Raw genomic sequence first — 16,496 nt, 5'->3', positions numbered from 1 at the left:
CTGCGGCAGGCTCAAGGCCCCACAACCCTCAGGTGGCGTTTGCTCAAGGGGCAGGCAAACCTCGCCTCTGAGGCTTTAGGATTTGGCTAAAGGCCGTTTCAGCTGCGTGGTGCCTCAGCCCGCGGGAGGGCCCCAGGGAAACAAGGAGGCGCTGGGAAGAAGAGAGGGATAAGGCCGGGCTGCGCCGCGGCCGACCGTTAACCGTTAACCCCACAGGCCTCCAGGCTGTAGCGAGCCGCTCCTCCCAGCAGAGGGCGCTGCCTCCGCCTGCGCGCCTGGAGCCGTTTGGCGGCCGCGCAGGCGCGTTCGCTCCTCTGGGGGACGCGCTCCAGCCCTTCCTGCGCCTGCGCAGTCGGAAGCGCCGGAGCTGCTGCCGTTCCCTTGGCGCGCGGGCGCTTGCGTAGGCAGGGGAAGCTCGGGGGAGAGGAACAGGAAATGGCGGCGGGCCGAGGTGCTGGACCTGGCGCGTGGGGCTCATTCCCCGCCCCGCGCCTTTTCCCGCTCTGAGCGTGCGCAGGAGAGGTGGGCAGGCGCGGCAGCGCGCGGCGCATCGTAACGGCCGCTGAGCGGCGGTGATGCTGGGGGGGGGGGGAGGAGGAGGCGGAGGGCAGCGCGCCTGCGCGCCTAGTGGCCGCCGCCTCCGCAGCCCGGGTGAGACCGGATCCTCCTGCCCCCGCTTCCCCGGCCCCCTCGCCCCTAGCCGCCTGTGCTCGGGACGCTGAGGTAGAAAAGGAAGCGGCGGTCGGAGGTTTGTTCGGGGGGAATAGCGGCGGCGGCGGCTTTCCCGCGCTCACGTCCCGCCGCGCTGTGAGGCGGCGGCTGCCCTCGTCTGGCGCGACCGTTGGGCCGTTTCCCCTTCCCTCGCCGGCGGCGGCCTGCGGGGCCGGGGCGGGGGTAGGCCACCCCTCGCCGCGAAGGGGCCTCGGCGGCGGGCGGCGCTCCCGCGGCGGGGAGGCCCATGGGGGGCTCTGCGGCAGCCTGCCGCTTCCCCCCCCCCCCCCGCCCCGTTTGGGTGCGGCTCTTGCCCGCCCCTTCCGCGACCTGTGGCCGCTCCCGCCCGGCAGCTGCGGCTCCCGGGCCCGCTGGCCACCGGCGGAGACTCGTGGCGGAGGCACCCCGAGGAAGAAGGCGAGGTGGTTGCTGGGGCCGCTTCCGCGCCCTTGGGGCCGGCTCCTGGCACGGCGGAGCTCGGGAGAGCAGGGAGGGGGAGAGAAGAGAGAAACGCGCTGGGCTTTCAGCCGTGCGGCCGGCGGGGCCGTCCCTGACCCCCGGAGTGCGGCGGTACTCGTGCAGCAGGAAGGTGCCCCCTTCCTTAGGGCTGTCAGGGAGCTTCTTAGGGAAGCAGGAAAGGAATTAAAGCAGGGGACGGATGGAACGGCGCACCTAGGTGTGAAGAAGAGGAGGGGAAAAAAAATGTGTTCCCTCTCCAGCACTGCGTTGCTGTGTCCCGCAAACAGGAGGGGACTGTAAACTCAGGCCTGTAGTGGGGTGGGCAGTAGGGCTACCAGAGTTCAGTAGCCCTCTTCAGCTGAGCAGGTTGGGGTGTTTGAATTTTGGTGGGCTTTTTTGAGAGATGCTTGAAGGGCTGGACACGATGAAGTTTTCTAGGAGAACAGCACAGTAGTGGCATTACTGTTTCTTGTAATTGCCCACCTTTCCTTGCTGCTATGTCTAGTTGTGTGCGTATATATAGTAGTAATATCTACAGTGACTGAGGATGGGCTTCAATGTTTATATGTGGATTTGAAGAGTCAAATAATCCTTAGTGAGCTTTTATAGTCTAAATATGTGCATAGTCTGTCTTTGATGTTAGCCATCTTCATGCCTAAGATTTTTCCAGTATTTACTATTATTTCTGTTATGAACAAGATAGATACCTGCTGCTTTTGAAATAACTGAAATTATGATTTATAAATGGAGTTACGTTGTAGTTAGCGTGCATTTTTAGATGTTTTCTTGCAAAGCTACAGCTTGGCTTCCTTGCATTACTTTGTGGTCATAGTGGACCTGAAAGGCTGTGTGCTGTTGTGAGCTCACCTAGGGCTGTATCTACGTGAATTTTAAGATGATGTATTTAGGAGATCATTAAAATACACAATCAACTTAGTTCAGTTTCTCATAAATGTACTGGGAGAAATAGTTAGTTTTTAATATACTCAGATATGTAAATCATGTAGTCTCATGATACAGGGTATAGGTGTCACACCTCTTTCCTAATTATTTTTGTGTGTGGAGTAAAAGGGTCCTGTTATACTCAGTGTTGTGTAACTAGCATCTTGCAGGAATAGGCCAAAGTGGAAGCAAGGATGTTGCTGCTAATTTAGTATTTATTCGACTACCTTTTTGGACAGGTGGTTGTTGTTGTTTGGATTTTTCTGTTGGTTTTTTTTTGTTCTTGTTTTTCTGAGGCAACCTTCTTTGTTTTGGTCATGTGATTATGAAACAGACCAGAATCGGTGCAAATCCTAAAATTTCCTTAATTTAGTGACTACTGCATTTTGAGAATAAATTTTATATGCATAAGATATCCATTATAAGACTCTTAATGTTTCAGGAACTAAGTTATGGCTAGTTAAGCTACATTAATTATTAATTTAATTTCTCAATGCAGAAATGCTTGAATTTATAGTTGAACATCATCATATCTCATAGTGAATATTTAAGGGAGTGATGTATACTTGTGAACTGGAATTTAAGTTGTTAAATAAAACAGGCTAGCTTCTTGAATATACTAGAGTTCGGGGGGGGAACCCCACTTTTCTGTACGTGCATGATATATGGCTGGATCTTACTGGAGACATCCATGGCCCACTTTTTTTTCAAAGGTTAATTTTCCAAAACAGGTCAAGTCTTTCCACAAAACAGAAACGCCCTTGGGGATGGAAACTACCTGCGCTTAGCGTAGAAGGCCAGTTGCCAAGTTAAGTGGTTGGTTTATCTTGTGCTAATTTTATTTCTGAGCAGGTATTTCCTTTAGTGTATAACTTCCTTTAGGAGCAGAAAAACAGGAAAGAAACTGGTCATGAGGAGTGCATTATGACCAAACGTGTTGTTAGCATGGAGTCTGATACTTCTAGTGTCTAGCTTTTGCATAGTTCCAGAAAGCTCACCTGCCTCAAAGTTGTAACTTGCCTCCCAAGCGTAATATGTATGGGCAAATTAGTAGTAGTTTCCAAGTGAATAGTAATTTTCAAGATGATAATGCTGTAGGAATAACTCAGTCCTTGTTTTTTGTGAAATTTCATGTTATTGCCTTATTAGAATCTCCTTGATGTCCTCAGGTTTCTGGACGGCAGTGGTATCAAAGACACCTTTGATGGCTTTAGAAGAGCGGAAAACTTCCAAGTCTGGAACTGCTTCATCAATTACCTATTTCTTTTTCGCTGCCAAGGATGTGAATTTGATACATTACTCAAGAATCTAGAGCTTCCAACTCCTTTTTCTTCTTTTTTTCCTATCTTTGAGATCTGTTGGCTAGGTGTATTAGTTTAAATTATTTATTTTGGTTTTAGTACTTATATTCCCCCTTGCTATTAGTTGGCATAATTGTTTTGAAACATGTTGATTTGTAACTCAGCATATCCTTAATAGTAACTAAGTGCGTACTTTCAGCGCTAGCTGGGAGGATTGCTATCTCTACACACATGAATGCTTGTGTAGTTTGGCTTACGGTTGTTCAGTCCTTAATTCTGACATTTTATTATGTTAAAAATAGTGAATGACTCACTTCTTTAGACGTGTTTTTACTTGTGCTTTGTATGAAGCTGCCCTTGGATGGGAATAGGAATTTGATTAAAAGTGCACAAAAGTAGTATTTAAAGCTTTTTTTTTGTTAGTTAAAACTAGATTATATAAGTTGAATGTCCAGGGAAGTAAGTTTTTCTTGAGTTTTATTTTCTTTTTCTTCCAAAAATACAGGTTTATTGAAATGTTAATTGTAGTTAGTGAAGTTAGAATTCAAGAGGTATTTAGAGGGCTGAAGATGCAGATAGGAACCTGTGAGACTTTTATAGGTCTTTAAGTATTTCCCGGAATTTTATTGGAAGTTAGGCATCTAATCTGGCAGACTTCTTAATGGGATTTTCAATATCTAAGTTTAAAAAAAAATTAAAAATTGCATGTCTATATATCTATTTTGCCTTTCTCATAGTTTGGAAAAAATAAAGTAAAATTTTTGTATTGTATAGTCCACTTGAAGACTATATATCCTATACCTTTCCCTACTAATTAAACTGGAAATAGTCAATATATTTATTCATTCCATGTTATACATTGAAATATAATGCTAGCACTTTGATGTGTGTAGTGTAGAATTTATCTCTCTTTATCAGTCTTTGCCTGACCTCAGAAGATAAACAGATTCAAGGAAGGCAATTAATAGTCTGTCCCAATACTCATTAACATTCGATGACTAATTTTTGGAATGGTCTCATTCATATTTGAAGTAGAAGAACAAGTGTTAAAAGCCAACCCCATTAAAATGACTTAAGCTAAAAGGAGTAATTACTTAAAACCAAACCCTCTTATCAAGCTATTACTTAATGTTGCTCTTCAGCTTGATAGGGAGTTACTTTGGATCACCTGGTAGCATTTTGGTAGCAATCCAGTACTGCTGTGGCCTTCCAGCAGCTACCTACCAGTCCTGTTTTAGCTGACTTCCAAGAAGTTACCCAGAACAGAACGGTCATTCCAGTGACATCATTGAAAGGTAAAGTCTTATTCATAGAACTTGTATTCAAGGATTATTTTTATTCTATCAGAATCTCAGTTCAGGATATTAAGCTAACTTCAGCCATAGATTTTTTTTCACCCATAAATCAGAAATGTTCAATGCTGTGTATTAGGACAACTACAGGAGACTGGTGCATCTACAGATGCACCACATCTTTTGTAGATGCACATCTTTTGAAGTTCATAGTTTTTCAGTTAGCTGAGATCTAAGAGCTGTATGCCACACAAGCACAGTGTGATGAGATGTTAGGTTGGGACTGGGGAGAACTGAGCCTCTTACAGTTCTCCTTTGGCAAGTATGTGGCTTTGGACAAGCTGATTCTTATTTCAGTTCCTCAGGTTTTCAGCCTCTAAAGTGAGGAGAATATCTCATTTACACTTGTCTTGAACTCTTTCTTCAGAGTGGTGCAAGAGAGGTAGCTAGTCTTGGATGACTTTCCAGGCACAAAATGATGTTCTTACACTACTTATCCTAATGTTTTGAGTAGATTCACTTCTCTTGAGCAAATGAGAATAGAAATTATGGTAAATTTAGACCAGAAATTCAGAGATCCTTGATGTATTTATTGTTCTCCTGAGGAGTATTTAGTTACAGTTTCACTAGAAAGGGATGGAATGTGACTCCTGACTTTGACAAATACAAAATTTTGTTCTTTAGAGAATGGTTAGCATCAGCAGCAAAATGGTATGGATGTGGAAAACAGGAATCATGTATGTAACATGTTCCTACCATCTGCACTTCCCTGGAGCATATCATGGAAATGAGATGGTTTCAGATCAGTTGTAAATCAAGGACTCCAGCTTTGTAAATTTACCGTTTAGAGGTAGTTCACATCACATAAATGTTCTGCAACAAGACTCCCGTCATCTCCTCAATCCTTTCTGCTGCTGAGGGTCATACTCAAATGTTCCAGCTATTTATAGCAATTAATTTCACAGTTTCAACTCGTCTTCTGTTGGACAGGTCTGTTTTTTCAGTTATTGACTGTCAGCCGCATGCTGCCAAGAATGTCTTTAATGTTACTAGCAGGTGTATATCAATTTCTCTGTGGCATCCTCGACTGGTTCTGTTACCTGGTGGCTAAAACAATGCATATTAGTTTTTGCTTTTTCCCCCTGGTTTCTAAAGATTTATATTATTTAAAATAATACATTGGAATAGGAAGTTATGGTATCAGTGACTTCTTTTGCTAAAGCTTAATGCTACTGATGCTCTGCCCGAACAGAGCTTAATCCACCGGCTTGTATTGTTCTTGAAACTTTACTCCTAAGCCAGGAAAAACAATGCTGTAGAGAGACCTGGGATACCAGTAGAGCCACGAGCTATTTATTCTGTGGGCCTAACACACTTGGGAAGTCTGTGTGTCTCTGTAGTCATTTAAAGTTCAGTGCAAAATCTGTCAATGGATTAGGTTGCACGTTAAGCTGTTATCAGATAACCAGGATAGTGGTCAGTGGCGCAGAGACAGGATGCATACTAATTTGGTGAAAAGAAGCTGTGACTTGAAAGAGAAGGTCGCTGCTTGAGACAAGCAATATCTTTGTATAGCCTTGATGTACTTGTGGTTTAGTGACTTCAGCAGTTAACTGCACTTGAAACTTGAAGGTCTGAAGTCAAGACTTAAAGATAATATGTTATTATACTAGACAGTAGTCTCTCCCTCCTCCTCCCCCAAATATTAACACCTTTTCTATTTTAATTAACTGGCTTCACCTGAACAAACAGCAAGCATTGGGTTTGACTATTTTGACTGTTTTCCAGTTAAACAACCAGTGAAAACTAAGTGTCTGAGATTCCTGTTTGTGTATATTTTTTCACTAAAAAAAAATCAGTCACACCAAATTAGTAGTAATTAAAGTGGCATTAATTAAGCATATATGTTTCAAGTGAGTGAATTTTAAGACAGCTGTCTTTGAATTATCTTACAGGCAGGGCTCTGTTAAAATAGCAGATCTTTGATATGGCTGGCAGGTGTTTCTACAGCCTTCATCTACACTAAATTGTATAATTTTGTATGGAATTTAAAGTATGTCATTTCAAGTAAGGTATTTCTGTATTCACTTTTCATCATGAACTATAATGATTGTGATGTCTTGGACATTAGATAAACATGTCCCTGATTAGTCCTTGATTTTGGAATGCAAAAGAACAGTGCAAGAGTAAATAAATCTGGGAGTATTTGATAATTTGGTACTCTGATGTCCTTTATGATGGTGATTTTACTGTCACAACTGTCCCATTCTTATGTTTCTGTATGCACATGGAAGATAAGATAAAACCTGACCCCATTTTTAAGAGGAGAGATGTCCAAACAAGAAAACAGACTTTGGTAGCCTGTGGTCATTGCTTTAGAACCACTGCAAGTGTTTTGACCCCTACTATTCCAGCATCCCTTTGCTCCTATTATCTCCTTATTTTTCTTTTCTCCAGTCTGCAGCAGTCATGCTTACCTGGCTGTATAGAAATGACTCAGTAGAAAAAAAAAAAAGGAATGTGAAATGGTAATAGGTGAAGCCCTTCTGCACAGAAAAGATGAATCAAATAAGCAGTGGGAATATAGGCTGTTAGGTTTGGGTTTTTTTGGTTTGGGTTTTTTTTTAATCCTTAAGCTCTGGTTCTGCTTGTTCTCTAGTAGAATGCCAAAGGTGAAATAAATGGGTTGATGATGATGTTGAGAGTTTAGTTGGAAAATGATGGAATGTTGAAGAAATTGCATTTATATTTTTAATGGCCTGGTATTGATAAGCTTTAAGTAGACAAAACCACAGAAGCGGAAAAAGTAGCCATTTAATATGGAGATGAAAAAAATGTGGCTATCTTCTCAGTGGTTGAAGGAAATATACAGGTGTGCCCAGTGGGTAGCTCTTGGAAGAGGAATAAAGTCTTCTTTGGTCTTAGAAGCTGTGTTGATGAAATAAATTTTCTTCATTTGTGAGTCTAGGTCTTGATGGGAATTAATGTACAAACTCTTCTGCTTTTCATTTTGCTTTGATACTTTTGTTGTTTAATTTTTTCTCAGTGAGTTTTTGTGCAAGTAATGAAGTACGAATTTAGAAACGTTTGCTAGACAATTTAAGAAAAACCTTTCATAGTTACCCCTTAAAAATGCTAATGTAAATTAATTTTATTTTCCTGCTTTTAGTCACTCAAGTGCAGCCACTGATCACGAGATGTTACCGGAAAACCTACCTCAGACTTCGCTTTTGCTCATTCATTTGCTGCATCATAGATCTCAACAGGAGCTCTGCAGACACTCTTGAAAACGTCTGAACAGATTGTGACATCGTCAAAACATGATGACCTAATAGGTCAAAGTCTGCAACATTGATTCAGCAGTCCAAGATAACGCTGCCTTTTTTTATCAATATCACTTCTGAAGGCTACAGACCTCCTGCCATTTCTTCCCTGGTTACATCAGAAACATTCAACTGACCTTTGTTGGCGAAAAGATCTTGACTTCTCTCTCTGGTCCTGGAAATATTAATGGAATACAGTCATGTCTACCCAGGACGAGAGGCAGATAAATACTGAGTATGCTGTATCCTTGCTGGAGCAGTTAAAATTCTTTTATGAACAGCAGTTGCTAACTGACATAGTGTTGATTGTTGAGGGCACTGAATTTCCCTGCCATAAGATGGTTCTTGCAACATGCAGCTCATATTTCAGGTAAGTATTCAAATTAGGATCTGTTAATTCTAGAAAATCTGTTTTTGAGTGTAGTATTACTTAATTAACAATTAATGTGTTGCAGAGAGTTTTAAAGATCAGTGAAGTAAGTAGAAAACCTAAATATCATTACTTGCCAACACCAAAGGAGTAAAATAAATTTTCCAGCATCTTGTAACTTACTGTGGATAGGTACTGTAGTTTTTACAGTAAGTGAGATGAGAGGGGGGGAAAAAAAGTCACACTTGTGATAGTTTGTTTTCTTTAGGGAGTTAATAGTCTGAATAATTAGTACATTTTTTTATTCTTTGTACTTTTAAATATTTAAACTTTTTTTTTATTTCCCAAGGTAGGGTAACTAGGGATTATTGAGACTTCACTATGGGAGTTCTGTTGTCATGTTTATTAACTATAGTTTCTGAGCAGAAGCCTCTGCTGAAAGTAGGGCTTGCTGTGCAAGTTCACAGCTTCATTTTCTGAATCATTTGGTTTTCTCTGCTCAGCAAAGAAGCCAGAAACTCTTGTCTTGTCTGAGAGTCTTGCTGCAATGCAACAGGGTTTTTGTGTGTGTGGTTTTTTTGTTTGGGTTTATTTTTTTCCCCCCACTGGCATGCTGTTGCAATTTTTATTTCAGTAGCTCCTGCTTCCCAGGTGTCCTGGTTTTGTCTTTTGAAAAGTTTTTATTAAGATGTCAAGTACTACTACTTTTTGCAGATACCTTCATAGTAAGACCTAGAAGATGAGGCACCTCGAATTTTCTGCAGTGATTAATCATTTTTTGTTGGCAATACAGTGTAATTAATCTGCCTGTCTGGAAGGAATTTTGAAGCTTGAAACTGGTCTCGGTGACATCATGCATGTTTTACCTTCCTGATGCATTGTGGAGTGTTTATAACTTTTCTTTCCTGTTTAATCAAGGGAGGGTTTGCAAATTCTGTTTTCTCATTGAGATGGCTCACTATACAGAACACTTCTAACACTCTTCTGTTATTGTGTGCTTTCTTGTGTAAAACTATTTGAGGATTAATTTATTACTTTCACAGAAGATTTTGTTGCTGATGATTTGTGTTAATTTTTCCATCTCAGATGAGTCTGGTAAAATTTTTAGCAACAAGAATTGTGTGATCACTAGATAATGATTATTGCCGTTGGCCTTGTGCAGATGACATAGTTCCAACAGTCTATAAAATAACAGCCACTGGAAATGTGGCCAGATTTAATGGGGGTGGCTAATCATAAGGTTGGAAAGCTGTCATGAATCCACACAGTGTGCTGCATTAGAATATGCAGTCAGATCTCTTATTCATATGCGTTTGTTTATTATTTATGGAATGAGGTTTTGGCACTGGTTAAAAGAAGTATCAAGCTTGTGGTTTTGTCATGTTGTTTTTCTTCTCTACATTGGTTTACAAAAAGATGCTCAGCTTCCTAAATTTAGCTTTATTATGAAAAATTGATAGCCCTGAAGGAGGCTGTGGGGGGAGGGGGAAGAACTGAAAAGCATCTCTTAGCATGATGCAGCCATTGTGTACAACCGCAGCCAGCTTCCCTTACATCTTTGAGCTTGAATGCTGTGCTGCAGCAGCCCAGCTCCAGCATAGGCCGCTCAGTGGTGCTTAAGTGTGCACTACAGCCAGATTCTCTCACAGCTACCTCTTCCTTTCTATGAAGAGGAGCCTTTGCTGGTACTTGTACTGTCTTGCTTGCCTTTAAAAAGCTGCATGGCAAGTTGATGCTCACTTGGCTGGTCAGTGATCCCTCCTAAAATGCAAGTTGCTCTGAGTTAATGAGCTTAGAAGATGACAGAGATGGGGATGGGGCAGGAGGGAATGGTGGTGGGGTGCTGTCTTTTGTATCAGATGCTTCTTGGAGTGGCTTTGCTTTGGGAGTGTATCTCCGTGTCCCCTTCACCTCTCCAGCTGCAGGCAGGACTGCAGGGTGCACCCACTGTCCCTTCTAACTTCTCTCATAATCTGGTTTCCTAAAATGCCCCAAACAAATGTAAAGAGCCTTGAGCTGAATTTTCAATACAACTGTAAAGGCCCAACCTGAACGAATATAAAGCTCTTAAAATCAATGTCCCACATTTTATTGCCAAGTACCTGAAGTACTAGAATCCAGTTAGTTCTTAACTGTGTTGCAATTAAAAAATCAGAATGGGCAATAAGTATATAAAGCATTATGGAAACAGTAACCTTTTTTTTTAAATTGCCTTTCTACTTTTTCAGGAAGATCAGGAAGATGCAATGGAAATATGCACTGGTGGTTTTTTGGGGTGTTGTTTTGTTGTTTTTTTTCCCCAGACCAAGTCTGATTGTAGACAAAAATCAATGACAAAAAACAAACCTGATGTGCACTGCATATTATTATGAATGGTATATAAGAAATACTTCATGGAGTGCTAGTCCTTGCTCCGTTTTCTGAGCTAACTTTTTCCTCCTCGCAGAGGAGTGTGCTTTTTGATACGACTTAGTCCATTGCATAAATCTGCTGCTTTTGTTTTAGAATTTAAAATCTGTCTGTAAATGTTTCAGCAGTATTTTCTGGAGGATGCTTCTTCCCTCTTACTACCTAACACAGAAAAAGTTGTACATTTCATCATTAAAACTCTATAAAGTCATTGTGGTTCTCTGCTGATTAACACAAAAGAGTTTGCATAAATATAAAATATTTCTACAGAAGACACTGATGGTACTTCTTGAATGTTCTGTACAAATACTTTAATCTTAAATACTGGATGGTAGCCTAAAGTAAATACTAAACACCTGTAAACAGGCAACCTAAAAGACTTTTCACCTTCACTGAAGACCTATGGGTGACTATTTAAGATTACTGTACTTAACTATTGATCCTTGTCTTAATATGTGTATTTCTTCTCAGAGCCATGTTCATGAGTGGGCTAAGTGAAAGTAAACAAACACATGTACACCTGAGGAACGTGGATGCAGCCACTTTACAAATTATCATAACTTACGCATACACGGGTAACCTGGCAATAAGTGACAGCACAGTAGAACAGCTTTATGAAACTGCCTGCTTCTTACAGGTAGGAATGTTTTGAGTGTGCAGTAACTGCTTCTAATCTCAGAATCATTTTTTCTGTCTTATTAAATAGTCTTTTCTGTTTTGTCATTTCAAAATACTCGTTTGGTTTGCTCAGTATGGACAGTAGTTGCTTGCCAGATACATTTCACGTACCCATCCCTCCTTGCTTCATGGTCCTTATGGAGGGTGGAAGTAAAACAGTGCACTTCTAACACGTAGAAAATTAGCTTCTCCAGCAGACATAGTCATGTGATGTACTTGATCTGTATGAAGCAGTTAAGTCACTGCTGTATTTTTGTGTATATGTAGTATTCCAGGCCTAAACTTTCTTGTTCAACACTAAATGCAGGTACTTTTACTTGCTGCGGGTACGTGAAGGAATAGATTGCACGCAGTAATACTTGGTGTGTTTCTTCTTTGCATTACAGGTAGATGATGTGTTAAAACGGTGTAGAGAATACTTAATCAAAAAAATTAACGCAGAAAATTGTGTGCGTCTATTAAGTTTTGCTGATCTCTTCAGCTGTGAAGAGTTAAAACAGAGTGCTAAAAGAATGGTAGAGCACAAGTTCACAGCTGTGTACCACCAGGAGGCTTTCATGCAACTGTCACATGATCTACTGATAGATATTTTAAGCAGTGACAATTTAAATGTGGAAAAGGAGGAGACAGTTCGTGAAGCTGCTATGTTATGGCTGGAGTACAACACAGAATCACGATCGCAGTATTTGTCCTCTGTTCTTAGCCAAATCCGAATTGATGCACTGTCAGAAGTGACACAGAGAGCCTGGTTTCAAGGCTTACCACCTAATGATAAGTCGGTGGTGGTGCAAGGACTGTACAAATCCATGCCCAAGTTTTTCAAGCCCAGGCTTGGTATGACAAAAGAGGAGATGATGATATTCATTGAAGCTGCTGCTGAAAACCCTGGTAGTCTTTATTCTTCTGTCTGTTACAGCCCCCAGGCAGAAAAAGTTTACAAACTTTGCAATCCTCCTGCTGACCTGCATAAGGTTGGGACACTTGTAACTCCTGATAATGACATCTATATAGCAGGTGGGCAAGTTCCTCTGAAAAACACAAAAACCAATCACAGTAAAAGCAGCAAACTCCAGGTTGCCTTCAGAACTGTGAATTGCTTTTACTGGTTTGATGCGCAGCAAAACACTTGGTTTCCAAAGACACCGATGCTCTTTGTTCGTATAAAGCCATCCCTGGTCTGCTGCGAAGGATACATCTATGCAATTGGAGGAGATAGTGTCGGTGGAGAACTCAACAGGAGAACTGTGGAGAGATACGATACTGAGAAAGATGAGTGGACCATGGTCAGCCCCTTGCCTTGTGCATGGCAATGGAGCACAGCAGTAGCAGTTCACAACTGCATTTATGTAATGGCACACAACTTGATGTACTGCTATTTTCCCAGGTCAGACGCTTGGGTAGAAATGGCTATGCGACAAACAAGTAGATGTTTTGCTTCAGCTGCTGCTTTTGGTGATAAAATATTCTATATTGGAGGACTGCATATTGCCAGCAATTCTGGCATAAGGCTCCCAAGCAGTACTGTGGATGGGTCTTCCGTAACCGTGGAAATCTATGATGTGAATAAAAATGAATGGAGAATGGCAGCCAATATCCCTGCCAAGCGGTATTCTGACCCATGCGTTAGAGCGGTTGTCATCTCTAATTCTCTGTGTGTCTTTATACGAGAAACCCACATGAACGAGAGAGCGAAGTATGCCACCTATCAATATGATCTGGAACTCGATCGCTGGTTTTTAAGACAGCATATATCGGAACGTGTGCTGTGGGACTTGGGGAAAGACTTCCGGTGCACCGTAGGAAAGCTGTATCCGTCTTGCCTTGAAGAGTCCCTATGGAAGCCTCCAACATATCTTTTCTCGACAGACGGAGGTGATGAGTTTGAGCTGGATGGGGAGATGGTTACTTTACCACCTGTATAGCTCCCAAATTAGACTGCACAACTGATTCTGTGCTTGGTTATCTTGAAATAAATGGTTGTGAAAGAACAGGTCTGGAAACAGAAATGTCAAACCTGTCTTTCATGAGTTGTATTTTTATGCCCTACCTAACACTTGGCCGCTGTTCAGTATGAATCAGTGAAATGAGCAGGTATGCTTCCATAATCTGAAATATTATTATCTGATAATTGAGAAACATATATGTATATCATGAGCTTAAGCATCTGACTTGTCTAAAGAATTAATTTCTAGTCCTACGAAGTCTCGGTTCAGGAAAATTAGCTTCAGAAAAAAAGTAGTTACTGTTTCTGGGATGATGTCACAACTTTTGAAAGTATCTTCCAGTTATATTTGAACTACTTCTGGATATTCTACTTAAGTGCTAGTTATAGAATTGTCAGTGTGGCCTAATTAAAGGACTGTGCTGCACTCACTTAATACTAATATCCATGTTGGTATAGTAATGCCATTAAAAGAAAAAGAAACAAATCCCATGGATCTACCTGTGGTAGGAAGGGTAGATCTTCCATTGTATGGTAACATGCAGGGCAAAATGACTGCAGGTTCAGTCAAGCTGTATTATTAGGTGCATGTATTCTATTTTCACTAACTTATACCTGTCTATTTAGAATACAGGTCTTCCAAGCAGCTGGTAGTTTACCAGGTGTGGACTTAAGTTGCTGGGCTTGCAATAGGAGTTGTCAGCCCTCATAGTGCGGGTCTATGTGGAGCTTTAATCAGTAAATGTCTCCACATTCTGTATTACAGTAACATTGGCTCATGTATATTACTTCCTGCTGCTGATGTATTTTTCCATTGTAAAACAAAGTTTTAGTGTGGATTAACCAGGTCTTTATTTTCTGTTAATTTAATAACAAGCATTACTGTAGTGTGATTGTGTATAGATACCCCTTAGCTATCAGGTTTTTTACTTTGGGGGGGTGGGGGGGCCAACTGTTCAGGAATATCCTGTGCCCTGCGTGCAGGAGAGCAGATGACTAGTGCTGCTCTGGCATTAATCCCAGGAACCACTAGCAGTAGCGGGGTGCCGCCAACCTAACATGAACACAGGTGCTTCATGACAAACCTTACTAGCATGTTCAGCTGCATCATGTTCTGGCACTGTATTTTGAATGACATTAATTTATTAAAAAAGACTGAATCCAACCGAGTTTGAGTGTGCTTTCTGGTTGATGTAGATGCAGTTGTGATGCCCTCCTGCCACACACACACTTCTAGCAAGTAGTTTTTTGAAGGCAGCTTGAAGTAGTTAAGCTGTGAAAAGCTTAGAGACATGTACATTAGTTGGCTCTGCTTACTGATCAGTGAAAGCTGGAAATCAGGTATTGAAGTCAAACAGAGGATTATATACAACTTGTGAATCCCTCACTATGATTTTTGTAAATCCTTTTCTCCCATCATGGGACAAGTTCTACTCTACTCAAAGTGAAGAACAACAGGCATGAGGGAGGTAATGAGGAGTCTTTCCTGTAAGCACAGAAGATGGGAGACCTATTTTCAGTCTCTAATATTAAAAGCAAGTTTGTTTACTCTGGTGTCCAGACTGTCACTGCCTTTTTCTTAATTCTGTTTCTTGTTCCAGTAAATACAGTTAGAGCTTTCAACAACGCTGACTAGGTCTGAAGTGGATTTACAAAGTTTTGTCTTGTACAATTAATAAAGGTTTTGATGGGGAAAGGGACTTTATCTAAACCTGCCTCATATAAAACTCTTCCTAATGCTTTGACATTTTGTACTATGTAAGGATTTATGGGTCCCAGAGTAACAATGGCTCCAACAGAAAGAGGCAAGCTACTGCTTTTTTGTGAAGGTGACATAACATGTTTGCATTTACCAATATATCAGCTTTTTTTTTGTTTTCCTTTAAACAGCTGAATTGCTTAGATAAGAGGGGAGAAGAGGCTCAGGGGCTCCTGCTGATAGGTCTGTGTGTATTGCTTTCATGTAGCCTGGGACATGCAGTTCCAAGCCCGTTATTATTAAAAGAAAGAGTGATACTACTTTATAATGCAATTTGGAGAATCGCATACCTCGGGCAGAAATGAGTAGTATCCTATTAACTCCAGCCTGAATAGACTGCTTGGTTCTGTAGGTTGTTCTCACTTCAGCCTGCTGTACCAGGCTGCATTAGGCTTTAGGACAAGCCTATGTTCTTTGAGTGTAGATGATCTATAGCTAGTGAAGGAGCACAGTGGGTTTGTTCTGTTACTGAGAGCTTTCAACTTGAGTTTAAAGTCTTAAGCATAGTTTCTTACCAAAGAGGGAAGGAAATGGGGGGGAAAAAAAAAAGGGTGAACTTCAATAGGAAATAGATGATTAAATTGCAGTGGCTCTAAGTCACAGTTGCCTCACAGAGCCTGGAAGAACTGTCCCTGATTTAATCCATTTAGGAACATTTTTTTAAAAGACAGATGGTCTACATGACTTCCTGCTAGTCTGCATTTTTTGTATATTATTTTTATATTGTTTTTAGATACTATCTGTATTTCTTGTATTTTATATTGTCTAAGATTATGTGGTACCTTATTTAAATTTACTATTAATAATACAGTACTTAAAGACAAGACTAGTTGAGTGTTGAACAGTTCTCTAGTGACTCTGTTAAAGACATACTTACACAACTAGTTGCTGCAGTCAGTATTCAACCCCAGAGGAAAACACAGCTGGCAAATGCTATTCTCAAGTCCAAATTCTTTCCTTGCATAATTTGAGAAGGAAACAGCAGGCAAAGCGTTGTCATGTGCCTGGAAATGATCACTAGTGGTAGAGTTAGAGAAAGGCTTCTGTGGGAACAAAGACAACAGCTGAAAAAAATGCAGTTCTCATTTCATAAATAGAGCAAATTTGATTAAAGCCTTCACAGAGTCCTAAGCTAGTATCTTACTACCAAGCTCTAGCCTAATACTAGCCTATTCAGCCTGTACTTGGCTTTGACGTACATTTACATACAAGTTTCAGTGAATCAACCTGGTATGTCCTCAAGCTTTGCTGTATTTTCAAAAATTTTGCTTCTTTTCTGGAAGAACTACTTTTAGTCCTACATAGTTTCA

General features: G+C 41.1%; 1 protein-coding gene across 4 annotated transcripts; it reads left to right on the top strand.

The window, feature by feature from the left end:
- Positions 1-382: 382 nt before the first annotated feature.
- Positions 383-14,592, top strand: KBTBD2 (kelch repeat and BTB domain containing 2). 4 transcript variants are annotated; one of them, XM_075745371.1, is made up of 4 exons: positions 383-522; positions 7,875-8,398; positions 11,279-11,444; positions 11,872-14,592. In XM_075745371.1, exons 2-4 carry the CDS (start codon positions 8,229-8,231, stop codon positions 13,405-13,407), a joined length of 1,872 nt encoding a protein of 623 aa, XP_075601486.1. In that variant the 5' UTR covers positions 383-522; positions 7,875-8,228; the 3' UTR covers positions 13,408-14,592. The 4 variants fall into 4 exon arrangements, with proteins under 4 accessions (XP_075601486.1, XP_075601485.1, XP_075601487.1 ...); XM_075745370.1 differs by lacking the exon at positions 383-522 and adding an exon at positions 543-748; XM_075745372.1 differs by lacking the exon at positions 383-522 and adding an exon at positions 894-1,133.
- The last annotated feature ends 1,904 nt before the right edge of the window (positions 14,593-16,496 follow it).

The sequence above is a fragment of the Balearica regulorum genome, chromosome 2 (assembly GCF_011004875.1).
Source record: "Balearica regulorum gibbericeps isolate bBalReg1 chromosome 2, bBalReg1.pri, whole genome shotgun sequence".
NCBI classification, from domain to species: Eukaryota; Metazoa; Chordata; class Aves; order Gruiformes; family Gruidae; genus Balearica; species Balearica regulorum.
The sequence above is the reverse complement of the archived record's forward strand: the minus strand, read 5'-3'. Positions and strand labels throughout refer to the sequence as shown.